This window comes from Siniperca chuatsi, linkage group LG1, assembly GCF_020085105.1.
Source record: "Siniperca chuatsi isolate FFG_IHB_CAS linkage group LG1, ASM2008510v1, whole genome shotgun sequence".
NCBI classification, from domain to species: Eukaryota; Metazoa; Chordata; class Actinopteri; order Centrarchiformes; family Sinipercidae; genus Siniperca; species Siniperca chuatsi.
In genome coordinates, this window is record NC_058042.1 from 26,701,626 (window position 1) to 26,729,000 (window position 27,375).

The 27,375-nt window shown below is 39.7% G+C and overlaps 1 protein-coding gene across 9 annotated transcripts in view; it reads left to right on the top strand.

Moving 5' to 3' along the window:
- chd9 (chromodomain helicase DNA binding protein 9) overlaps positions 1-27,375 on the top strand; it is a 72,350-nt gene that overhangs the window by 27,853 nt on the left and 17,122 nt on the right. For all 9 annotated transcript variants that reach the window (XM_044205525.1, XM_044205544.1, XM_044205508.1 and 6 more), the window contains 15 exons: positions 10,366-10,471; positions 13,043-13,189; positions 14,102-14,170; positions 14,625-14,680; positions 15,454-15,571; positions 15,926-16,012; positions 16,286-16,423; positions 17,313-17,434; positions 18,617-18,860; positions 20,929-21,105; positions 21,349-21,492; positions 22,599-22,854; positions 23,424-23,634; positions 25,746-25,941; positions 26,246-26,428. In XM_044205525.1, the coding sequence (XP_044061460.1) occupies positions 10,366-10,471; positions 13,043-13,189; positions 14,102-14,170; positions 14,625-14,680; positions 15,454-15,571; positions 15,926-16,012; positions 16,286-16,423; positions 17,313-17,434; positions 18,617-18,860; positions 20,929-21,105; positions 21,349-21,492; positions 22,599-22,854; positions 23,424-23,634; positions 25,746-25,941; positions 26,246-26,428 (2,254 nt within the window). The remainder of the gene's footprint in view (positions 1-10,365; positions 10,472-13,042; positions 13,190-14,101; positions 14,171-14,624; positions 14,681-15,453; positions 15,572-15,925; positions 16,013-16,285; positions 16,424-17,312; positions 17,435-18,616; positions 18,861-20,928; positions 21,106-21,348; positions 21,493-22,598; positions 22,855-23,423; positions 23,635-25,745; positions 25,942-26,245; positions 26,429-27,375) is intronic.

Here is a 27,375-nt window from a genome sequence, read left to right on the forward strand (position 1 = left end):
GCTTTGCGTGAGAGTGACTGACAATGGTCAACAATATCTGTCTGGCAGCTGTGTTGATTAATAATTAGATGAGCGAGGCAGAGGGAGAAAAGCTGTAGCAGATAATGGATTTTGCTTGTAGTTTATGTGAGTGATAATGAGAAAGTTGTGGCAGTGCTGATGTTTGAGAGAATACTGAGATGATGGAGGAATCAGTCATTGTGACACAGTCCCACTAGCTTTCCAGCTTTAGCTGGATGTACTATACTCGCCTGGCGATGCTGACAGTAACCCTGGCCTCTTAGCTGTTCGGTTAACTAAAGGATTGTTGGTCTGGTGGCATCACTGAACACGCTCAGTTTTGATCATTAAATAAAAGCTCAGTTTGATCATGTAATTTAACTTTGAGATGAAACACTTGTGTGATCAGGATGCTCAACTCTACCTTGGTTAGTCAGTGCACACCCAAGATCCTTTTCCCCCATTAACCACCTAGCAGTCGTGGAGACGCAGCTGATTAAACCATCAGCATTTAATCAAATGCAATGTAAGACTTGTTAGTTTTGAAGGGCAGCTGAAAATTGGTCTACATTCTTTCATTCAAATGTGTCAGTGATTGCAATCCTTGTTGTTACAAGGTAATGAGCTGTGTAACCCATTTTTATTCAGTGTAACCATACCTACATGCCGGAAAAGCATCAGATCAGGGTGCATGCCTCATAGCCCGCTCATGGAGCCTAATATTGTCTCAGCCTTTTATAGCATTCATCACATCATGCATTCCAGCCATTTTGAAACGTCAAACCCATTCAGCCTGGGCACAATAAATGAGTGGCAAAATCTTACAGAAAATGTTATATAGGCCTTTAGGCCATGACCTTTTTTATAGTTGTTCGATAGTTTTGTTTCTGTATTTGTTTATTTTCTTAAACCAATTCTAGTTTAAGTTTTATGATGTAAATTTAGAATAGGTCTTGCATGTAGTGAAAGGCTTTTAAAGCTCAATTACTACCCCCAATTTTGACATGGCGACTAATATTTCAAGATCACAAGAAGTCTGCACTAGTCACCACCAACATGGCAGTTCACCATTGACAGTCTGCACATCTTGACTGAGCCTCAAAGCACTCAAAATTGTGACAATTGTATCAAATATGCTTGATTTAGGAATCAGGACAAATATGAATGTGACCCTGTACTTTGTCCTACCTACTGAAATCTGAATGCTGTGACTTAATCTTCAGTGGTTACATATGTGTGATGGAGAATCTTTTCACAGTCCTTTTAGGATGTGGCCGTAGTGATCACCAGTTTACAGTTGTAGCACCTACTCTGTGTCCTTCTCCCTTTTGTTTTAGTTGAGAAAAAAAGTTCAGATGTAAGGACCCTTGGTGCAACTGTGGCAATGACGTATAACTCTGTCTGTAAATGAGAAGAGGTTTGTGGGAGTGTGTGAATATTTCATCTGAGGTGTGAAGATTCATAGCTGGCAATTGCCCGTGCTAATAGAGCTTCTACTTTTCTACTAATTACAAACTGCACATTGAAGAACAGTTTTCAGAGTTTTCTAAAGAGCTGTACTTAATGATGAAGCTTGAGGCTTGAAGAATCTTGATGTGGAAAAATATACATTATGAATTATCAGTTATGAAAAAAAAATAAGATAATAAACCTACTTGTGTTGTTCTTTAAAGGACAGTGACAAATCCAGCAAGTCCAGTTTCACTGAGACAGGCAGGTCAAGGCTTTGAAGCATGATCAGTCACAGGCTCGTGGCACTGTAATGTAAACATGAGAACTCAAACATATTGGCATGAACACCAGATGACCTCTTACTCGCTCTATTTCAACACTTGCTTTTGGACTTATTTATGCAGCTAAGAAAAACTTTAAATGGACTGTACTTATATAGCACCTTTCAAGTCTTTCTGACTACTCAAAGCGCTTCAACTACATATCGCATTCACCCCATTCATGGTAACTGCTCATCAGTTGGAGTACTAATCATTCACACACACACCGAGGGCACATCAATTTGGGGTTCAGCGTCTTGCCCAAGGACACTTCGACATGTGGGTTGGGAGAAGCTGGGATCGAACCGCCGACCTTCTGATTGGTGGACGACCCGCTCTACCACTAAACCACAGTCGGCACTTTACGTTACCTTACGTTACATTTTATATTTCAAACTGTATCTTGGACTGCACCTCCCTGTTCTCTTCACCTGTCAGTACTGATGTCTGGGAGTGGAGCCAAAGCCGGCAAAGTCAGTGATTGAGTGCTGGCAGTGCACATACACATTTGGGGCTGGCTTGTATCTGACTGTATTTGGCTAGAACCAACAAACACTGGTGTGTTTGCTCGTCTGCATAGATGTTGGAATGTGTGTCTGTGCAGCTGAAGTGAGGGGTAGTTGTTCTGTTGCTAATGTGGATTGATGGAGACAGCCTGCCTACATGATGACAAGAAGCTCCGGGGAGAGATTGGTACCGGAGGACAGTCCTGCTCATATGCATGCACCACCCAGGATCTCCCCATTAAATATTAATGCATCTCGGCTAACCTTCCGCTAAAGTCATTACTTCAGCCTCTGCTCTGTTGAGGGTGTGTGCAGGCCTGTGTTCAGGAAGCTTGAGGTTGTGTGTGTATATATGGTGTTCAGTGTATGCTCACTTTTCCATTGCATCTGACTCTTCTTTATACAGGGAATGGGGCCTGAGATAAGACTATATTATCCTAATTGTCTGTGTACTTAAGGGTCTGTTTCTCTGAGACCACTATGCTTTCATTACTACCTGCGTTTCTACTAGAATCATCAGTTCCATTTAATTGCTAGTAAGTGCCTTCTGGATTACTTTGCTAGTTTACCCTGCCGGCTGCTTGGCAAGCAAGTTAGGGGTCATATCATCATATGGAAAATCTGTCTGTCTGATGAGAAACAGAAATGAAAGCAGCTGATTAAAATATGGATGCACCAGCCGCTGTGACAGGTGGACTAGCAATATGACACACATACAAGAAAATATGTTACAATTATTTGTCAGTGATCTTTTTCTTTGCTATTAAAGAGGTTTAATATCAAATAGGTGTCCTGATCTGGGGGCCTTTTGAGGAAAAATACATCAACATAGGAAATTTCCATTACTAAAGTCCCAACTGATGTTTTAGTTAGCCAAAATATATGTGGTATACTAAAGTCAGCTACTGTGGAATTGTAGAAACTGCTTTAAAGGGACAGTTCACCCCAAAATCAAATATACATATTTTTCCTCTTACCTGTCATGCTATTTATCCAGCTAAATTGTTCTGGTGTGAGTTTTGGAGCTATCAGCTGTAGAGATGTCTGCATTTTTTTTAAATAAAATGGAACTACATGGCACTCAGCTTATGTTGCTCAAAGCGGCAAAAAAAAATTTAAACATTTGAAAAACTCAACAGCAATGTCTCTTTCCAGAAATCATGACCCGGTGACTCAAGATAATCCACAGATTTGTTTCGAGCAGTTTCATGTGGGAACAAGGTCTGTGGATTATCTTGAGTAACCGGGTCCCTTTTTAAATGTGAATTTTGGTTGACAACATTCTTTATCATTAATTAGCCTTTAATCTGTGCTGAACCTTTATCAAAGCTTAAACATAGACTGTAAGATCCTATAGCCTTCAGACAAATCAAATCACTTCAACATGGAAGCTCCAGCACATTGCTGCTGGAAGGGGAAATAACCCCGGGGGGGGATCACTCAACAGCATCTGTTTAAAAAATAATGCATGTCTCTCCTGCAACTTGTAGCCTAATTCACTCTTTTACAGTAGGCTATTTTGTTTTAGAAGTGGCTTATGTAACTTAATATATCCCCTTATACATAAAAATAATTACATGCGAAATTTATTATATAGTAAATTATTTTATTTGAAAGTGGTGTAAGATACGCGCTAAACCATAGGCTCGTTTCACTGTAGACATTTTGACTTGTCATAGTAGAAAAAGCACAGGAGTTACTGATAACATTAATGGTGGCTCCATTCTAATCCAGTTTAAGAATAAGAGTTTAGTTTGTTTTTCATGTCAAATTTGAATCTCCCATTTTAAATGACATTATTACAAATGTCATCTATTGGGGGAGGGTGACCACAGGTTCCCTGTTTATATGGTGAAAATCTAAAGCGTATAGGGAGACGAGAAATTAGTTTTCAGTAGAGATATTGCTGTAAATTGTAGTATTTCAGTTTTTAATCTTCGAAAGAACCCCCATCTAATTTTCAACAAATGAAACAAAGGCACTGGTAGATTTCAGGTTTTGTCTGAAACCTGCGCTATAGGTACATATTGTGTATCAAAATATTTACCAACAAAATCTAGCCTTGGGTGAGGCAAAGGTTATTAAACAGGCCAGGCTTGACTGATCACAGCTCTCTGCAGGCTGGAATTTGCTTTTCTAGGCATCTACCTGCTGAAAAATAACCTCTTATAATCATCAGATGAAAGCACTGTGCCGCTCATTCCCTTTTTTGTTTCTCCCTCCCCCTCCTCCTTTACATTTTTTTCCCCTAATATAAATTTGGTTCTTGCAGCATGCTCAAAGCCTCTCATCCAATGTTTCCTGTTCTAAATATGCTGATACTACAAAGCAGCAGGGTAGCAGGAAAATATCAAACAAAATGGTGCTCGTGAGATCAATTACATGATAGAAAATGGAGGTTTAAATCTAGCGTATATGCAGCAGCGTATAGCTGTTCATATGTCAGTGCTTACCTGCTAGCTGTCTAATCTCTTTTCCCTCACTTTTTCATCAGGAAGCGCTAAAGCTGTTTTTTAATTGAGTATTTTCCTAGTTAATCCCCTGCAGTGTGCGTATGTGTGCATGTTCACACGTGTGCTTGTATGTGATATATAAACATGTTTGTGGGTCTGTGTTGCATGTCTTTTGAGCTGAAAGTCATGTAAATGTATACGTGCTTTTGAGTGTGTGTGTGTGTGTGCGCGTTTCCCATTTTGAAAATGTTTGCTGAATAAAGCAGAAATCCCCTGTGTGGCCATGTGCACTGTGCTGATACAGTATTTGTTTTTGAGAGGGGGCTTGATGGTGCTGTTACTACTCTTTCCAGTTGTGTGCTGTGTGACACTGAGATTATAGCCTTCCATTCATAAGAAGGGGGATTTCCTGACAAGAACCAGCATTACTGTCTCAATAAGCCCCTCAGGATGACAAACAGACACACACACACACACACACACACTTAACAGCAGTTTTGAAGATGACTAAGTCACACACAATCAGAATTTCTGTGGTAGACACACTTAAAGGCGATGCTGGTCTCTCTGAGATGCTGAAGAACCACATTGCAGTCTCAGCCTGCAAAGCACTATAATATCTTGATTCTATTAAAATCAAACCCTCACACACACACTCCCAGTGGCGGCATGCCAAGTAGGGCAGGACAACACTAGGGGGACAAGGGATGGAGGTTATTTGGCACAACAGGAGGATGGGAGCCAAGCAAGCTTCGAACAGCAACTAGCCTATCACACTCAGGAAAAAGCCAGTGTGTCATCGGGGATCACTCTGTAATGTCAGATCAGGGGCAGCTGTAGTCTAATTAGAGATGCAAGATTATGTCTGGAGGATGGCCTCTTTAAATCCTGGTGAGGAGGCAAATAAATCACTTTCCTCTCCATCACTTAGGCCTCAAACATTAAGGGCAGCCAGCACCATCCAGAGGGAAATGCAAGGTGGTGTAGAAGTTGTGAAATATAAGATGACGGGCTTCTCATGGGCTAAAGGCGTCAAGAGGAGTAAGAAGTCAAAAATGATATTTATTGTAGTATCTATCACAATGGAAATTATATTAATACAATAACATGGGCACACAATAACATGTGGCTGTGTCAGGACAGTTTTAGCAAGGAAATAATTAAAGTAATGGCATGTAAAAATGTACATAAAAACAGGTTTCAAAATGAAATGTTTTTCATTTCTGCTAACAAAGTAATTAAACAAATCAAGTACAGCTCCCCACTAAGTGCTATCAGCACTCCAATCTTGTGTCATTTACAGTTTTAATTATAGAAAAGCGATCATTTCATTGCTTCCTAAAGTCAGAAAAACAAAGTAATTATCACATAAGACAACATTGGATGTCCTCAGTAATAAAGATGTCAAGTTTTGGATCATTTAATATCTGGTGAGCAATTTCACAAGGTGTAGTTTTTTTTAGATCCAAGAAGTCCCACTCAGCCTAAAGAAATATCTGACACCTAAAACAACAGTGGTGCTGGGCTAGACTTAGGGCTACACTTCCACTATTACTAGTGGAATATTACTAATAGTTTGCTAATTGAATCACCAGCACATAGCTGGATTATTGTTGCTTAGTATTTGGATGATCAATCACTTGCTTACCTAAACCGTAGGTTTCATAGCTTTTTTTTTTTTTTTTGTTTGGTTTTTTTGTATATTTTTGAAATGAAGATCCATATGTCATGTTGTTTGTTTTTTTCTGATACTGTGTCTCTGCATTGCTTTCTCTGATGTCAAATGATTGCACTTATATTCTTTTTGTATTCTTTTGATTCAACAAAAATTACATTGCAAAGCTCCTTGCCAAATTATTTGTCATTTACTAATTTGCGTTGATGTACCCAAAACCAGTTTTTAAAGCAGGCTTGCGTAAAATATCCAGCCTGTTGAGAAGACTAAATGGAATATACCCCATACTGCGGGGCAGATCGCGCTGGGTACTGTGTGGAATGAAATGTTGAGTAACATTAAACTTATTACTTACATGTCCATTTCTTTGTCAAAGTATATTTCAAAACGTTTGAGGCCCTGAATGTGTTGCATTTTTGTCCAGGATCAGCCCTAAGTATACTGTACTGAAATACTTCAACTTTATATTGACTCTGACAGAGTCACACGTTTCATGTGTTCACTTGGTTGACCAGTAGTTCTGTCTTAACTAGATGGTTTACGACAGGTTTTCTACTACTGAAGAGTAGAAATGACTGTTCAGACCTCTTTTTCTTGATTTGAAAGTCTGTGTTTCCTCCCTGTCATTTGAGTGAATGTATTTCAGCTCGTGGGGAAGTCGAAGGGAGCATGCGCATTAACACTGGTGTTAGTAAACCCCTGTGTGGTCCTGTGTATCAGCCACAGCAGGGTGGAACATGCTGTAACCATCACTAAGATGTGGCTTACACTTTGTGTGATTCTGTGTGTGTGTGTGTGTGTGTGTACGCAGAATATATACTTTTCATCATATTTAGCTCTAACTATGCCATGTTGCTCTTGTAAACGCCATGCTTACAATACATACAGTATATGGCAGTACCAGCCGGCCACCTCACCATCAATGTTCTCTGTCTGTACTGGCTCAGCCGATGTTTTCACAGCCCTCAAGTATCTCGTTTCACAGTTCAGGTTTTCCCATATGGGGATCAGAGAGATGCTTTAGCCCTGTTATATGCTGTTAGCTGTTGAGCTCCTGTCTGGTAATGTGACACTGTTATTCTTCAGGGCCCGTTTCCCAGCCAGCTTTTATTTGGTAGAGGAAGAACATTGTGTTTTGTCCCATTCAGCTGCTTAATAATGTTTTATGTTTCTATTCTTCTGGGTGTCACAGCTAGCTCATTTTTATTTTTCATTGTGTCACTGACTTGACACATTTCTCAGCCAATTATAGTGTCAGTGGACATGTACTGGTGGTGTTTTTCACAGGAAGTGATGTCACCATGAACATTACCACCCACATTGCCGAATACACTCCCAAGGGCACGTTGCATGGCAACCATAAAGTGTCATTGTCAAGAGGATTTGTGAAATGTAATATCATCCAGAGGGGGCAGAAGGGACAGCTCTTTAGCACAGTGCTGCCAGAAGAATCTGCTGGTTTCTACTTTACACAGTGAGATATTACAATAGGTGTGTGTTTGAGCGTTTGTGTGTCCTGAAATGTTTTTGATACAGATTCCCACTTTGTCTATATCAGCTTGCTACAGTATATGTTTTTTTCCCAGTTCCCAGGCCTTTTTGTTGATAGAAGCTACGTCGTTGTGAGTGATATGTTGAAGTGAGTAAAACCCCTGTCGACCAGGTGTTGCTGCTAATATGTTAACTGGTCAAGTTAGTTACAAGCTTCAACGTGTCTGTTGAATTCCCTTAAAAAAGACATTTTTCAAACTGGTGTATTTCTGTTTGTTTTTTAACATATATACTGTATATCTACAAAAACCTGTAGAGAAGCAATAAAAACGTACAGGGCTTTCCAGCTTTTTCTATTCTGCTGGTCTCCATTTTGCCCACGGTATATACCTACCTATTTAGTACATGGGTTAGGGTATGTGCAAAATGTCTTAGTCTGTGGGAATGGCACTGAACACCACAATCAACTGAGTTGAAAAGAGATCTTAAAGCTGGATTTAAAAATATTTTCAGTGTGTTTTGTTTACAACATTGTGCTGCATTACACAAAACAGTTTAGTGGATGTCTGCTGTTTGATGTAGTTATTACTTAGTTTTATCTCCACACTGTATGAAGATGTATAAGAAAGAGACAGAGAGAAAATAAACAAACATATCTGTCAAATGTCTCTCTTTGTCACCATCTGTTGACATCTAAGTTTGTCAGTCTATGATGGAAGTAAATCAGGATGGCCAGGAGCACTAAAAGAAACAAAATTAGGGAGCTTATAGACATTTTGCCCTACATCTAATATATGGAATCAACAAAAAAAGTGTTTCTTTTTAAATGGTTGACTTGTTGAACAAGCTAATATGCTGTCTTAACCAGTTGGCTTGTTGTCCTCTTACAGGACTTGCATGTTGTTCTGCAGGCTGGCCTCCTGTCTAGTGGGCCCACTTGGTGTCTAAAGAACTGACTTGCTGTCTAACAGAATGACTTGTTACAGGAAAAGATATTGACGTGGGAATCCTTGTTCACACTCTGAGTCTCATATGAACAAGCCTCATATAGACATCCTTGTCACTAGAGACATACCTGCTCGTGCAACAGTCTGTCTGAGTAGGCCTGTGATTGTGTGTGTGGAGTACGGAGCATATTTGCCTTTGTGGGAAGGCTGCGTTGATTTATTAGTGTATGCAAGCACGTTGGAGAGTGAGAGAGGGAAGATGCTGTCGTGTGTCAGTATGATAGCAGTGTTTTTATTTTATTTTTCCCATTAACGTCACACCAAGCCAGAGCTTTGGCGCCTGTGGCTTCCAAGAGATAATACATGTGGAGAGGCGCAAGATAGGAAGTGTGTGCATATGTGGTGAGAGAATATGGAGAAATGTCACAGAAATAATATGTGACTGTGTGTGTGAAAGAGAGATTTAGAGGATGAAGCGAAAAGTAGAAGCTATTCATTGTGCAATCTGCTGCTATCTGGGCTCCTGATATCAGTACATCGCAACAGTCTGTCTGGATACGACAATTGTACATTAGGCCATTGTGAGAATTTCAACAATCACAAACTAGCAATGGGAGTTTAAAGGGAAAATATTTGCCAAATTATGATCAAATGATGTTGGAAGCTTTAGCAAAGCACTGAATTCCTTTCTCCATAAACTCGGGCAGCTCCCGCTGTGAACATGTTAATACGTGTAAGCATTTCTTACCATACTTCAGCTGGTATGTATGTTCGGGTCAAAAATTGTAATGTGACAGCTGTACAGAGAGAGATTCTTATAGAATATAGCAAATGCAAATGTTTGTTGTTTATGGACTGCTGTACAGCAGATGCAACTCTATGATCTCTTGTTTCACCCCAGCACTACTGTAAGTGTAGTCTACAATCAAATGAACAAAAAGCAGTTAAAATGTCTGAATGTAGAGCAAAACCAAATACTTTGTTTATTCTGAAATAAATGCCAATTCTCTTTTCACTGTGAAAGCGGTGAGTTTGCATCTTCAAGTCTATCTTAAAGCAATACTCACATGCCCATATGTCATCAAAAGGAATACCCTTTCTGTGCTTCCATGCCTCACCTGATCTGTACATGCAGAATTGCTGAAAAAATGAATTTGCCCATGTAGTACATTGATGCTGGAATTCTTGTCTTCAATATTAGGCCTTCCTTCTTTCTCATTGTCAGATTTATTTTAGAACTTTTGATATGAACGCTGACGCCATTTGTGATATTCATTAACACAGGTTGAATATACCTAGATTCGATTACATGAATTGATTTCATTTTTATACCAGTCAAATGCTTAAAGACTGTGCAGGTGATCACCAGTTACCTATGGGCTGTATTTTTAAGGCCTTTGTCAACACAAAATACTCCTATTAACAACAATGCAGTAAACATTACTGTATGTACTTGGAACCAGTTTTCATCACTCTGGCCCCCATCTCACCGTGTTCATGGTGTGTTTTTCCCTCCCACAGGAAAATTGTCATCAAGATTGGAAAGAAGAAAAAGCTAAAGCCAGAGTCTTCAGAGGAGTCGGATGATGACCCCCCCCCTCGACACACTTCTAAAGATGTCGACTCTGTAAGATCAGCATATACACACGCTCACAAATAAACACAAACAGACATAAACCTACAGTAAAAGTCACTATTGTTGTAACTGGGGCTGTAATGCTTGGGAGCACTTTGAGTGTATTTCATCTCACTTTATCAAATTAAGATATGAATCCTCAACTGTGAGACAACACCTGGATTTTAGGTGGGATTTGGCCTGTCTTTTAATTCCCCACTTTATTCAGATGTAGTGTTGATGATCACACCTTTGCTAAAAGAAAACGCATGGAATTTCTTGCTCTTTTTCATTCTAGTACAAGGCATTGAGGGAAGTGGTGTCCTCAGTCTGACTGTTTATACTGTTGCTGAGCCCAGAGGAAGGCTTCACAGCTTTAGTTTGAGGCTGGGAGGATTGACTCGCTGGTTCACATGGAGGTCATGCAGTGGGTGGCTATCTCAAGTACACATTCTTATCTGTGTTGATGATGTTGGCATCATCAACACAGGAGTAATTAGGTCAAAGCATCAACAATAGCACCTGCACACACTTAACAGTTTTTCCATTTAAAAGGAAATGTTGTTCGCACAGCAGCAAGTGAAATTAAAATTCTCCAGGGTTTTTTTTCTTTGTTTAATAACATAACACTTAGCAAAATTGAATTATCAGATTTTTTATTTTTTTTAAATCCACAGTAATGATAGCCACAAGGTACCATTGTGGAAAGTTAATGATCGCTCACCTGAAGTTGAGATTACAAAAAGGTACAAAAAAATACCGGAGGGTGTCCACTACATCCTAATGAAATTATCCAAGATGTACAAAACAGTGGGTAAGGAGTTGCACAAAAAATAATTACATACATACATACATTAGTTTACCTTATTAGAAGCAAATAACAACAGCTGGAAAGAATTACATGCTAGGCAACGTTACATGTTTTTAACACTTTAGTATTCAAAAAGGTGTGTAATATTGGGGAGTATAAATATAATTTCTGTCATACAAAATGCTTTGCAAGATCTGTGTTCGGTGCTCCTTTGCTCACTGCTAAGTCGTGACAGGTACCTGCTATGTTAATAGTGACATGTCTGAACGAGTCGGGATGTCAAATGACTTTGTCTCCTCCTTCACCCCACCACCTCTCGCTCTCTCCTTTTTGCGTCCTATCCGGACTATTGCCTATGATATAATTACACTCGTTAAATGGCGCCCCTGGCCTTAATTAAAACAGTCTGTTGATGACTCATTTAAGATGATCCTGAGGAAGAAGTCAAGGTAGCATGGCTGACAGCTAGATTAGAAGCACGCCACCTCAGGGGTGGCATGTGGCAGGTTTGACTTTCCAGCTTCTGGTCAGCTTGGGCGTGGGGATGTGAGGGGATATCTCCATGGAGATATTATACTCCACACCTAATTAACTTTAGCTCAGTGGCATTTATTCGTAATTAACTACATATTATCATTAGGAGGGACTCGTGTATTGATGCAGGATACAGCAGCCCACGCATGATAATTATAAAGGCTTGACAGGAAGGAATACAAAGAAGTTGGATTTTAAAGTACTCGTGTGTGTGTGTGTGTGTGTGTTCGGGGGGGTAAATGAAATTGACTTGTTTTGAAATTTAACAAGGTAGTTTATGGGTTATGTTTTTTCATGACGTTCAGGAGGACCGAGAGCCCATATTATCCTTTTCAATACGGGTTAGGGTGAATGTTAAATGTTTTTGCGGTTCATATTTTTCATCCATCACTAAGAAATATAATAGTAAAGAGATATTGGATAAAATATATTCTAATGTAGACAGCATGTTACCCTAATGTCATTTTCTAAACGTATGAATAGCTAAAGTTATGTGTGTTGTATCAAAATTATAGATGGTATCAAAAATGTCACCGGGACTGTCAGAGATTACTCTGAACTTGAGTAAAAGTCTGATCAATAGTAATAACCACAATGTGTGGGGATTGTTACTGTTACTTGGATTTACATGAACTGCAAATGTGAAACCGCAAGATAATAGCTTAGCTAAGCAGGAAGTAGCCTCGCACTCAGAGCCTTGATAATCAATCAGCCATTAAGCATGATTTAGGGACCAGCGTGTACTGCGTGGTTTTAAAGTGAGGTTTACTGCTGAGCGCTGGTAACTTCAATGATACACAAGTGTAAAGTAGTGACATTGATGCTTTTGCTGATATTCAATTAGACAGTACCAGTTAACAAGCACACTGAGGGTGAATACTCACCCATGTAATGTTGCATAAGGGAGCAGTAAGCACAAGTGTGAGGTACATGTTCAAGATAATCATTGGTCAGATCATTGGTCTCAGCAGTGTTCACATCTGCTCAGTCCAGATCAAACCTGCCCCAACTTTAAATTTACTTAGTAGAGCCCTTTGAGACATTGTCAGTTTAGGAAATGAAAAATAAAGAAATGTTTGTAATTCTTGGTAACAGCAGGTAAGTTTCTTTTTTTTCACATTCACTTATGGAAGGTAACCAAACTAAAGTTTTCAGTTCTAGAATTGTTGCTTGAAGTAATCCAGGTCAGCTGAATATTTTTGTGAATGTGCTTGCTCCACCTTGTCTTGCTTTTCTAGAAGAGGCGATCTAATCGCCAGGTGAAGAGAAAGAAGTACGCTGAAGAGCTGGAGGCCAGGTTGTCAGATGAGGAAGTTAAGGTTATTGTCAAAGCCAAGAAATCCAACACTGCAGCATCCAAGCAGCCTGCTGTTCAACTCTTTGTAGTAAGTAGTTGTGCCTACAAGTCCATCGTAGCTAAGAAGTCGAGTTTAAAGTTTTTTTTTTGTTTTTTTTTTTGAAAACATGAACAATACTGCACCAGAGTGCAGAGTAGAGTCAAATTATTTTCATTGCTGATGAATCTTAGAATTTTTTTAAGTATTTGTTGCCTTACAAACACCAATCCATCCAAAGGATTGTTTTTGTGGCAGTGGTACACATAAATATTGTTGAAAAGAACTTTATTTATATACTGAAAACAAAAACACATTTGTAGAAGAACAACAGCACTACATACTCAGTGAAGCGCAGCACAGCCTGTTCTTTTCACCAGCACATTGTGACGTACAAACCAGGACCCCTGCAGTATGTCCAAAGAGGGAAGATACATATTCAGTGCCCTTTTTTAATCATTTAGATGCAACAGCAGAGAAATTAGGAGGGGTGTATTATGACGACAGCTCTGTTTAAAACATTTTTCCAGAAATATATTGTCCAACAGTTCCACCCTGGTTTCCGCTGTCTAAATCATTCATACTTTTTCAGTTGCTCTGCACAGGTGGAGGCAGTGCTGGAGTAGCAAGCTCTATACCCTCAAGTCAGTTTTATTTATGTAATATCACAAATTTGCCAAAGGGCTTTACAATCTATACAACATATAGCACCTCTAACCTTAGGTCCTCTAGTGGGATAAGGAAAAACTCCACAACAAAACCTTTAACAGGGGAAAAAAAAGGTAGAAACCTCAGGAAGGACTGTGCAGTTTTTTGTTTTTTTTTTTTGTTTTTTTTTTAATTTTATTATTACACACTATGTTGTGTGTGTGGTTTTTATATTATGAAGTGCACTGAGGCTTATGCAAATTTCTGCTGTGGGAGACTATGAAGTAACACTTGACATTAAATTTGCATTTGTAGGAGAATCCCAGTGAAGAGGATGCTGCTGTTGTTGACAAAATCATGTCCTCTCGTGTCGTCAAGAAGGAGGTAATGATTTGCTGCTAGGGTATTTTTGCCTGGTTTTTAGTGATTGTAAAAGATGCAGTAAATTGCTGCACAATTAGGATGAAAGGTGCTGTTGCAATTGTTTTGCTAGATAGTGAGATCTGAATTATTTATCATCACAAATAATTTTGGCAGCACAACATTATTTTTTAATCTTAAACATGTACTACTTTGGTTCTAAATAACATTACTTTATGATATAGCATAACACAGCTGTTACATGTTGTGTGTTTTATTGTTGTTTTAATGGCTAATTTAACATCTGGCCAAGGGTCAACAGTTGAAAATTAGCCTTTTGGCTAACACAGGCACATTTACAGTGATTTTGATCAAAATAAATAAAACAGATATAAAATATTAGCCAAGTGAGTGAAGAATTCAATTTGAAGTTTGTCTGTAATTGTATATTGTTCTATTATTTTAAACCTCTCTACAGGTCTCTCCAGGAGTGGTGGTCGAAGTGGAGGAGTTTTTTGTAAAATACAAAAACTAGTAAGTTCATTGTTCATTTTTAACCTCTTTGTTTTAAGTTAGCAACTGTTTTTTTATGAATTAAACCATAACAGAAAAAAAAGAAGAAAAAAAAAATATTGTGGGATTATTTGTGTGTATTATGACTGTAATCATCCCAGTCTGATTATAGATACCACTCCAGACATTACTGTTGCACTTCCTAAATTCTAACTGCAATTCTTAAAACTAAAATTAGAGTAAAATATAAAACAGATGTCCTGAAGGCTTGGCCAAAGAATGCTGAATAAGAACTATGTGATTACATAAGCATACAAGCATCTCAGGCGTCCATGGGACAGCTTTCAGTATTGCCATGTATGTTATCGTCAAATTTTGCAACAGTGATTTAATTTCTCTTCTATGAACTCAGGGGCATTATTAAGGATTCTAGTGAATCATAGGTCTGCTACCACAGCGTCCCAGAGAAATCATTTATTTTCCCTTGGCAGATAATCTGTCATCAACCAGATTGCATTCATTATGTTCTCAGCCTAATGATGAAAAGGATGGAAAAATTTATATCACACTTGAAATTTTAAAAACGAATGAAATAATGATGACTGGAGATCAGCGACTTTCTGGACAGCATGTCAGTAAAAGACTGTGACCACATCTGTGATCTGTGATCACACCTCCTGGCCTCAGCAGTTGCCCCAGATGCTGTTCAGAAGGTGTTTTTCAGGGTTTCTCACCTTTGTCTGAATGTGCGTGTGTGTGTGTGTGTGTGTGTGTGTGTGTCACGCGGGTGTCAGCTCCTACCTACACTGTGAGTGGGCTGCAGAGCAGCAACTGGAGAAGGACAAGAGGATTCAGCAGAAGATCAAACGTTTTAAGATGAAACAAGCACAGAGGGCGCTCTTCTTTGCAGATGTAAGGCTGTTTGGTTGTGTTTTTGTCTGTGGACATACTGTATACTGTCTTCATGTGTACACATGTACATATTTGGGCATTTGATATGAGCAGGTGTGTGTTTTCACAATTTGCTATCTCTTAGGACGTCTGTGTTTAGTGTACATACATATATGAATGTGTATGGATGTTTAATTGACTTTGTTTGTGTGAGCAGGCACATCTGTGTGCATATATTTGAATCTCTTTACTCACTCAGTAGATACAGTAGAGTGATGCTTATCTCAGATTCCAGATGGTGAGTGGGCACTTAGGTTTATCCTCTCCTTTTCTGTCTCTTTATTTCTCTCTTGTCTTTCTTCCTGTCTCTCTCAGATGGAAGAGGAGCCCTTTAACCCTGACTATGTAGAGGTAGACAGAGTGCTGGAGGTGTCGTATTGCGAGGACAAAGACACCGGAGAGGTAAAATGAATCCTCTTTCATTTGTTAATCATATCCGTGAGTAGCATGTGTGTGTTTATTTGTGTCTACGTGCCTGAACATGTTACTCTTTTTCATTTTTTTTGTGGTTTTTGTTCCTTTCAGTATATTCTCCACTCTAGTGTTGTCTTTGTATCTCAGAAGTGCCCAAGGCCATCCTAATGGGCTTCCTCGCAGCCTTTGTTAATATTATAAAAGCAGAGCTTGGCCTCGCTCTAGTCTTTTACAGTGCTAATTCTCCTCTGCCTGCTGCAGGAGGTGGTGTACTACCTGGTGAAGTGGTGCTCTCTGCCTTATGAGGACAGTACCTGGGAGCTAAAGGATGACGTAGATCAGAGTAAGATTGAAGAGTTTGAGCAGCTGCAGGCAGCCAAGCCAGACTCACGTAGGATGGTAAGCCATTCCTACCAACATTCCTCACTTATCACTGTTTTTCCATTTTCCTCTATCACTCTCAAACTGTATATATATTTGTTTTCTTTTGCTGCTGGTATTTTCAGGTGCTAATAAGGGAGATCCCCCTTATTATATATTTTTTTTTAAAGGGGGAACTGTTTCTTTTGTATAATGATAGATTTGTTGTAGTGAGAATGTGTTTACACTGTACCCACCAAACATACTGTATGGTGAAATTAATGGGCGTGAACACCTGCTGCTTGTCACTTCAAGAGCAGTGAATGATGTTTCTGCTTTAAAAGTAAAAATGTTACTTCGGTTTTATCAGAAGATATTTCCCAGTTGGCAACAGCCTATTATATCTAAAACTTAAGGGGGAAGAAAAACACAAAGAGAGCCATGTTTTCAGCTGTAACCTATAGGTTCTGCTCCATGAAGCAAAAAGCATTGTTTTATTTATAGTATAGTAACCAGACTACACACAGATCAGTCATGTAATTTGTACTGTCCTGGAAAAGCACAATTTGACCCACCTTGTTATTTTCACCTCCCTGTCCACCAGGAAAGTTTATACATTACACCTATTGTTTTAACTGTAGGTCCACCTGTTTCCCAGTACTGATACAAATGCATAAATGCTTACAGCCATGCGCCTACTGTATGACAGGAGTGGTTCCAGACAAGTTTGAGACACATTTTGAGAATACAAACACCACCACACTACTGTTTTCTGTATTTCCCTACTTGCCCCTTGTCTATCATTGCCATCATTATGTATACAATATTTTTATTTATTAGAAATGTTTTCATCTAAAATATAAATGTAGAGTTGATTTCAAAATACTAATTTTAACTCTTTCAACTTCATATAAAATTTATCACTTAGGAGCGGCCCCCGGCCAATCTATGGAAGAAGAGGGAGCAGTCGAGGGAATACAGGAATGGCAACAGCCTCAGGGACTACCAGCTAGAGGGGGTCAACTGGCTCCTCTTCAACTGGTACAACAGGTCAGTTTTAAACACTGTATATGCATACATGCACACACCTACAGCCCGTTCACACTGAATATGGAGAAATAATAGAATATATATTTCAATCACAATGTCATAGATGATTATGCCTTTCAAACAAATTTCTTGGGACAGGGACATGCTACCACTCTGCATAGGTAAGCTAGCCTTAATAGCTTCAGCACACTTCTCAAATGGAGAGACAAATAGTAGATTTAGCATATATCTTACAGCTCAAGCAAAATGGTATCTCTTTACATATTGGATTTGCTTGTCAAGATTCAGTAATCCCATGCCGATTGAATACTACAGTATATTTATTGATTCAGTGATTTTACGTAGGCATTTTGCATTTGAAGAGGAATCCTCTGGGTGCATTGGCTATGCAGAATTAATCATGTTTCCTGGTGTGCGTGTGTGTGTGTGTGTGTGTGTGGGGTGGACCTCGCCGTGATTTGCCTCTATTCACATTATCTGGTTGGGCCTGCGAAGAGAGTCAAATTCAAGGTGCACACCGCTGCAATTGGTTTTCTTTGCTCATGATCAAAAAAGACGTGCTGCACAGTAGTCTGGAGTACATGGTGACAGTGTGCTTGCATTAACCCTGGGAATTGGCTTTATGTGTGAGCATGCAGGAGTTTGGGTATGCCTACGCAGAGAGATTCATCAAAAGTAGAGAGCTGCTTAAGAGGCCAGTGGGAATATCTGCACGTTGCAATTAGCATCAAGACATAATACCCCCACCCACTGGACAGCTGAATAAATGGTTTGCCGGAGTACACCACGCAGCAGAGGCAGTTGCATTTGCCATTATGTTGTATTTCATCTCTTTGGTCTATTATTACTGCTGATGATGTCGTTTTCTCCTCCATTGTCCATGGTTTATTCTTTTAGTATCATGGGATTTTTGCATTTTCCTTGTTTCCCTTATTATTATTATTATTATTATTATTATAAAAAAGAATTTATGTTTTTTTAAAAATCCACATCCCCACAGAGACTGTATGCTGTACACACCAGGGATATAATCTTTAAATTTTCACACAGGTGTCGTTGATTTGTAAATGGTTCATCTCCTTTTGCTACACTCTTGTCTTTGCTTTCTTCTGCTGTTTTTCATCCTACCCCAATTGTGTCTCCACCTTTTCTCTTCTAACCCTTGTCATCTCCACCTGTCAGACGAAACTGCATCCTGGCAGACGAGATGGGCCTGGGAAAGACCATCCAGTCCATCACGTTCCTGGAAGAGATCCATCGTGTGGGCATTAAAGGGCCATTCCTCATCATTGCCCCGCTCTCCACCATTGCCAACTGGGAGCGTGAGTTCCGTACTTGGACCCATCTCAATGTCATCGTCTACCATGGAAGCATGGTCAGCAGGCAGATGCTCCAACAGTATGAGATGTATTTCAGGGATGCACAGGTAAATGGACAAGAAGCATATGGATCTTTTTGCCTTTAATTTGGTGTTAACTCACTGAGCACAAATACTCATAAGAGCTTATTATATCAATTTCAAGTAAGTGTACAAAGGTACCAAGATTGAAAGTCTAGAGAATGCATTTTTCATTATACATTTCTTGTCAGATGCAAAATTCTTCTATATATTATATACATTTTAGGTTTACAGATGTAGTTATAGCAGTGCAGCTATTGCTGTTGTATGTTTTAAGAAAGAACACTGCTTTCCTTCCTAGCGTTGTCTGTGTGTTTTGTCACCACAGTAGTTGTTTTGACCTGAGAAAAGCCTTGTGCCAGGCAAGAATCAGTCATGGATCCACAGCCGGGAATTCAGCTTCTCTCACATTCCTAACACAAATGGAATCGCAAGGATTGAGAGGCCTTTTAGTTCATCCTGACATACCTAATCTTCCCCTTTTTTAAAGAATGACAAGCAGAAAGCAACATCGCTTTGCTTACCTTCAGACTGGAAAGCAGTGATTCACTTCGATTAAAATAATCAGTGCTTTTTAGAAAACAGCAGCACTGTGTCAGCAGCATGAAGTCCTATGAGTAATCTAATGATATGTTTGGAACAGGAGGCCTGCATACAACAATAGTAGTCGGATATTGAAAAGCCAGGCAGATTGTGATTACTTTGTGTAACACAAAGCCTAGATACACTGGGACTCTGCAACTAATGCAGCAAACTCACTTATCACAATGTTTCAGAGGTAAAAATCATCTGTAGAAAGAGGAAAGCAGGCAGAAGTTGAAGGATAGTGAGTATGTCAGACCTTTTTGTTTTTATTTTTACAGAAAACTTTTGCCTGTGTCGATGCTATGTGTGGAAGAAATGGCAGAAAATGTTTTTTTTTTTTTGTGGCCTTATTGATTCTGTCATTCAGTCATGTCAAAATGTTGTAAAATCTACAAAATGTCTATACACTTCTATATACTTAAATAGTGCTACAGATTTTAGGTCTTGTTACAGAAAGCTGAAGAAGAATTGTCATATTTTGAAATCAAGTTTAACTGTTTATTATGAAGCCCATGATTGCTTACTGAGTTTGGCATGGGAACATTTATATGATTAAGTGGTTCATAGTACTAACATAACATATAACAAGATTCAATGAAGGCTGCGTACCCAACAGTAAGTAGGCAGTTAGGTAGTAAGTGAGCCTTGGGCAGAGGCTTTCTGTGGTTGGCAGGCTATGTGATATGTCACAACAGGCAGTTAGAAGCTGTTAGTATTCAGACGAACCGTAGGAGGAATTAAGGCGGGCGAGAGCAGAACAGAGTGGAGCCGCCACCGGGCTGTCTCCCAGGCAGCCTGTGATGTCATAGCAGCCCCCGAGGGGAGCTCTCTGTCAGCGTTGCTCAGGCATATCAGAGAGAGAGAGAGGCTCCTCCACAGCAGCCTGTTGGCTGGCTGGCTGTGGGAGGGGGTTACTGGATAACTGAGTATCCCTTGAGGACTGTTGTCAAGGCAATAGATACAAATGGAAAGGCGGGGTGAAGCAAAGCCTCCCCAGACAGACAAATAAACAAACAGCATAAAGCCTCACTAGCAGGTGTGCACTCATGTCCTGGTGATACTGTAGCTTCCCAACCAAGAGATGTGTTTTTAGATTTTTAGATTTATTTTAGAAAAATAAAGTAAGCCATGTGTTTCCTGTGAAGAGCATAAGGCTGCAAATTAGTATATTTCTAATGTTAACAGGTAAGAAGAGAAACCCCAAGGGTGCACTGGAGTAACGTGTTCACAGCATTTTCTCTGTAGTCTTGGCCATTTTAACAATTACACGCTCATTATGTTCTCTCAGAAAGCAGCTCTTTTTTAATGACAGTACACATTCTGTAACATTCAAATTCAGAAAACTCGCTCGTACAACTAAGCAAATTAAATGTATTTTTACACACCTCCACTTGTAGAACCAACACAATTTCTTGTGCATAAAAACACAAACGTCATCTCTTAAAATTGTGAATATTTGTTGTATAAATGCTTTATAAGCCAACTACATCTCTCCCCTTTTTGTCTTAAGGGCCGTGTGATGCGAGGTGCGTACAGGTTCCAGGCTGTTATCACCACATTTGAGATGATCCTGGGAGGCTGTCCCGAACTCAATGCCATAGAGTGGCGCTGTGTTATCATCGATGAGGCCCACCGCCTGAAGAACAAGAACTGCAAGTTGCTAGAGGGTTTCAAGCTCATGAACTTGGTACATATACCATCAACTTTGAGGGAGATACAAAAATAAAAACTAATTTCAAATGTACATACTGTAGAGAATGCACACATACTTGACTAGACAGTATATTGTCATTATCTACCGTATACTGTCTAGTCAAGTATGTAGGTATGGCATGCAATACAATTGATTTGATACAGGAGTGCTTCTGACAAATGAGACTCATTGTGAATACTGAAACATTCTCTTCTCATGCCTCTTATTCTCGTTCAGGAGCACAAGGTCCTGCTGACAGGTACTCCTCTCCAGAACACAGTGGAGGAGCTCTTCAGCCTGCTCCACTTCCTGGAGCCGGCACGCTTCCCTTCAGAAAACACCTTCATGCAGGAGTTTGGAGACCTGAAGACTGAGGAGCAGGTGAGCTCCCGGATAGATAGAGAATATGTCCTGACAGTTTTAGGTTTTGGGAAAATTCTGAATTGATGATGCATAACACACGTCAGAGTGAACATACAGTATAATTTAGTCAGATATCCATGTCATGCGATCAGGTCAGACAGCAGTGTTTGAGCTTCTGGTGCCATTTTTGTCACCTTAATGTTTACAGTTGTTAAAAGGAAACACCATTTTTCATGTTGGTGAATTATATGAAAGGACAGCTAAATTATTGTTTCTTAGAGCTCCACAAAACACACATCGTTGCTCAGATATAAAGATCCTATTGGCACAGACGGAACCCTTGAAGTGGGGCTTTTTCTAACTAGGCCACAGTGATATTTTGTACAACACACTCACACACATACAGCATATGGTGGATAAGGATAACAGAAAATAGGGTATTATGCTACTCATTGTTGGACTATGCATTGACACAATTGCTCACAAGAAAAAGGCTTTTTACCTCTCCTGCACATTGCTGTTTGGCATTTCATTTTTAGGCAGAAGCACTAAAGAGATCCTCGAGGAAAGACCATTAAAACATGTTTGAAGTGTGGTACTCGTGCTGAAAGTTAAAATATTTGGAACAGCCAGTACTCAACACGCTGTACTAAATCTAGAAGCTCTTTGTGCCAGTAGGAATGTGAAATCCTTTTCATAGTAAATGTTGCTGGTGCTCTTAAGAGGTACTTTTTCAATACATAACATAACTGATGTTAGACAAGGGCCTGCATGTGTAATAATAGATCATTGGTTGAGGGAAGCTGGCCCACTCTTGGGGGTCCAGTAGTAACTAAGCTGTGATGCTGTACTGTTAGCACAAACTCATGATTTGGGAAATGTGCTTCTGCATCGAATGCACTGGTTTTAAAACTTAACATCCAAAAAAAGACATTCTACATAATAACTCTACAGCCAGATATAAATAATAAACAGAATATATGTTTGACACTGCTGTTTGTTTTAATCAGAACCAGTAAAAATGCAGCATGTGTAACCCCATATCTGTGTAGTATATTGTATACTGCCCACAGCAGTTACTGAATGTGAAAACTATAACTCTCTTCTCATCTTTGGGCCCACAGGTACAGAAACTTCAGGGTATCCTGAAGCCCATGATGCTGCGTCGGTTGAAGGAGGACGTGGAGAAGAAGTTGGCCCCTAAAGAGGAAACCATCATCGAGGTTGAGCTCACCAACATTCAAAAGAAGTACTACCGTGCCATCCTAGAGAAGAACTTCTCTTTCCTGGCTAAGGGAGCTGGCCAGGCAAATATGCCCAACCTGGTCAACACCATGATGGAGCTGAGAAAGTGCTGCAACCACCCCTACCTCATCAAAGGTAGGATGGTACCTTTTTAAGGTTAAATATAGGTTAGCTTAGTTAAATATAGTTGCAATGTGTAGTTGTGATCTTGGCAGGCAAAGCAGCCAAAGGTCTGCAATTCCACAACTTCCTGTTTAGTCTTCTGGAGGTGTGGGCTCCGTTTAGGAGATTTAGGTGCTGACTATAATTTGATACCTCAAGTGATTGTTACTTGAGACTCTGCATACTGCAAATGTTGCCTTAAGAAAGCCATGAAAATCTCAACAGATTTTGTAGATATTGCATATGCACTGAATCTGTCTTGTGTTTAGCTTTTTTCCCCTTTTTAATAAAACCACAATGTCATAGTTGCAAATCTTCAGGGTCCTTTTTTAGCATATACTCCTGAAATTATATTATAGACTTTATATGTTACACAGGCATCTAAAAAAGGTGACATTCAGAGATAGGAAAAGCATTTGTTACAGATTTAACTTCTAAAGTTCTTTTTCATGCACTTGTACTGTCAAAAAAAGGAGTAAAGCCCTGATCTTCATGATGGAAGAGACAGTGTTGCTGATGTATCCATGTCTTTGCTATGTCAGGGGCAGAAGAGAAGATCCTAGAGGACTTCAGGGAGGTGTATAGCCCCACTGCCATCGACTTTCACCTGCAGGCTATGGTGCAGTCTGCCGGGAAGCTGGTCCTTATTGACAAGCTGCTGCCTAAGATGAAGGCCGGAGGGCATAAGGTGCTCATCTTCTCCCAAATGGTGCGCTGCCTGGACATCTTGGAAGACTACCTCATTCAGAGAAGGTAATGGTGACGGATCATGAAGGATTTGTTATTTATAGCTCAGACTGAAGAATTCCTACACAAGCCTGAAAAAGTGACCTTAATCATGTTAATCCCTTGAAGGCGTCATACTTTTTTGCAGTAAAGAAAAAATCAGCTATAAAAAGTTGTCATCATCAGCATACATCATTTTAACCATATAAATTAAATACAGGAATGAATGACAATGGAATTTTGAATTGGAAAGTATGTAGTTTCTGTTCACTAAGTGGGTGGAATTTCTGCTGTGTCTTCTGTCATAGAAGTATCTGTCAACTCGTGCCTAATATTTGTCACAGGGATTTTTTTTCTTGTCCTTCTTCTTATGAAACATTTCATTGTTAACTTAGTGCTGCTGCTCAAAAATGTAAAGTCACTCTTATCCCCTGGCTTTAATAGATTCGTTATGATTCAAACGAAGCACAAAATCTTGTGCACATGGCAGGCAGGATTTAGTGGTACAGTATACTGGTGATGATCTGACTCATATGGCTGCAAATGGTTAGGGACAGTATGTCGTCGGCAGCGGCAATAGAGGACAGCAGCAGCATTAGTGTTCAGAGGTATGGAGCCTGGTGTCTCATCACAACAAATGAGCCAAACACCACCATCCATTTATCGTGTTCAGGGTCACAAAGAGAGAAACGTATCTCAGCATGCACTGGACAATAGGTAGTGTACACACATATAACCTACATATACAGGCAAACCTGTGGGTAATTTAAAGTGCCCAGTTCACCGAACTTGCATGTCTTTGGACTGTTGGAGGAAATTGGAAATTGTCTTAAGCAGTTGCTCCTTTGGGGAAATTGGAAGTAGTATGTTCTTCACTCTTCTTTCACTACCATTGTATGGCCTAACATATTTCACAAAATCACACCATTTTGCCAAAATTAAAAAGAAAAAAGAATCTCTTTACAGATGATAAACATGCTATTTTAATCTTTCCTTTAGCATTCTAAGTCTATAACGTCTCAGCTCCACCATGTGGTTTCAGTTTTAAAGTTCAAAGTGTAATAAATAGAGCCTTTTCACTCTCCAAAAAAAATAAGTCACAGGATTTATTTATTTCAACAGAAATCTGCCGTTTTTTCCTGTTTCTGTGCAAACTGTGTGATTTTTAGACCTGTAATGAGAGTGAATGAAAAGAAAGAAAAACAAGTCCTTGTTTCCCCACCCACAGAGCACAGGAGCAGCTGGTAAAGATGATGGACAATGATTTGGATTTATAGCATGGCCATGAAGCTACAATATACAAACTACAGCTCTGCCAAAGTACAACATTGCTTTGAGAATCAAAATGTGAGCCCTCACCTTGCTTCCCTCTTTGTGTGTCTGGTTCTGTCTGTGTCAGCAGTGTCTTGGGTAATGCCCAACAGTCCCATAAAAAGCTGAAATGGAGTGAGTGGTCAGGAACATTTAGCAAGACAATCATGGGGAAAGGTTTCCACCTAGCCATTAGCTTTAAAATGTAATGGCATTTAGGGATTTGATAATTACAGAAAAGAAGTTTGGGTTTCTGTTTCTCATGTTGTCTTCATTTTTATTCTCAAGTCTCCCAACTCTCACTCCTCAGTCACTTTTTTGGGTCTTTGTCTCCCTACATACTTTTTTTGCCCTCATGTCTCTGTTTCTGCCTCTCTCTTTCTTCTGGCTTCCCACCAGCAGCTGGAGCAAACCCTAAGCTATTGTAAACATGTGAGGAGCTGCACAGCACAGACCTCAGACAGGGTTCAGCAGCAGGTTATAGAAGCCCTCAGGGCCCCACCACATTAGACAAGTCGGATTTTCCTGACGGGGGGGGGTAGGACTGTGGGAAGTGAAGAGAATGGACACAAGGATGAAAAAACATAACCACTCCTTGTAGAAACAGTTTTATCTTTGAGGATTCCCAGGTGTGGAAGGGTAGCAAAATAAATGAGTTTTGGGTGAATTTAAAGACCCAGTCCATAAGTACTATGGCTGAGTTATGAGAAGTTACAATTAGTTATTTAAAGCTTAATTCATGAACTCAAACTCCTCAGGAAAACACAAACATGCCCATTGAATTATTGTGATATACATGCATTGTGGGTAATTTTTTTGTGTTGCAGGTACTTGTATGAGCGGATAGATGGACGCGTTCGTGGGAACCTGCGTCAGGCAGCTATCGACCGCTTCAGTAAGCCAGAATCGGAACGCTTCGTTTTCCTTCTATGTACAAGAGCTGGTGGCCTGGGAATCAACCTCACAGCAGCCGACACCTGCATCATCTTTGACTCCGACTGGAACCCGCAGAACGACCTGCAGGTATGGCACAACCACACGCACAGACTCACTCAAGCTATTGATTTGTACCATTTCCGTTTGGGAATTTTGGCACTCCATTATCTCTTGTCTGGCATCTGCTCATGTAAACACCTGCCAACAAGACTTATTACCATGGAAAGTGCTTTACACTGTGTCCAATCAAGAACACGTGCAAATTTCACTCAATAATTAAAGTTGCTATCATTTAAGATCAGGTGACATTTGGGTCACACTAAATATATCAACACAAATGCTCCTATTTGTCAGTGTAGCACATTTTACTCGTTTTTTCTGCCCTTCACAGGCCCAGGCTCGCTGCCATCGGATTGGTCAGAACAAGGCAGTGAAGGTGTACCGTCTGATCACCAGGAATTCATATGAGCGAGAAATGTTTGATCGTGCCAGCCTCAAGCTGGGCCTGGACAAGGCAGTGTTGCAGAGCATGAGTGGCCGAGATAACAGCCTGGGAGGAGGTGCCGGGGGAGGGGTAAGTTTTCAGAATTGTCCAAATGGTCTGGAATAGAAATAGGGAATTAAATCATTTAGTCATGAAAATTATGTTCAGTTCATTTTCAAAGAGAGGTGTTTGTTTTCAGTCATGTCATGTCCTTGGCTGGACATGACATTTTTCAGTTCAACTATCTCATCATCAAATTATTACACAAACGAGCAGAAAACTGCAAAAGCCTAGTGTGGAACTGGGATAGTCATAGAGTAGTGTTCACACATTTTTTTTATTGGGACAAAACTTGACACTCATTGTCATCCTTTTTGTTATACATGTTTTCTTCTTAATGTACCTCTGTCGTACCCTGTAAACTCGTTTTATTGTATTTGTTTACTCTATCCACCCTATTCTCCTGCTACTCAGATTAGCATCACAATAAATAGACTAAAATCTTAAAATCAAGGTACATCTGAAAAACTGGAGTGAAATTTGGAACTTCTCTCTAGTTCAAGCAAAGTTATGACACAATTACTGTGAAAATCAGACAAGCAAATTTACCTGTTTCTTACACTCACTAACTTTCCAACTGTCATCGTGTGAGAATGAGTGAAGTTATAACAATAAAAGACAAAAGATTTCCGACAATAATAAAAGGCAACAGTTTCTGATATGACATCAGAGGAACACTGTAACAGATGGCAGACGACAAGAAGATGCCATGCAAAGAAAAATAAATTTTCTCAAACCCTAAAACTTGGAGCTCACTCTTAAACTTTTCACTCGAAGTGTAACCGATCCTATTAGAGTCTAATCTCTTTGTGAGGGAGTGTGTCAACAGTGTGTGAAGTGTGTAGGTGGATGTTTAGCTGGCTGGTGTCCTTTGAGAATTATCTGAAGTATAAGGGGGTTGAGATATTAGCAGGTTTTGACATCTGGTCTGACTGAATATATTTGCATAATAAACAGCTGCTGGGGTTAGATACAGG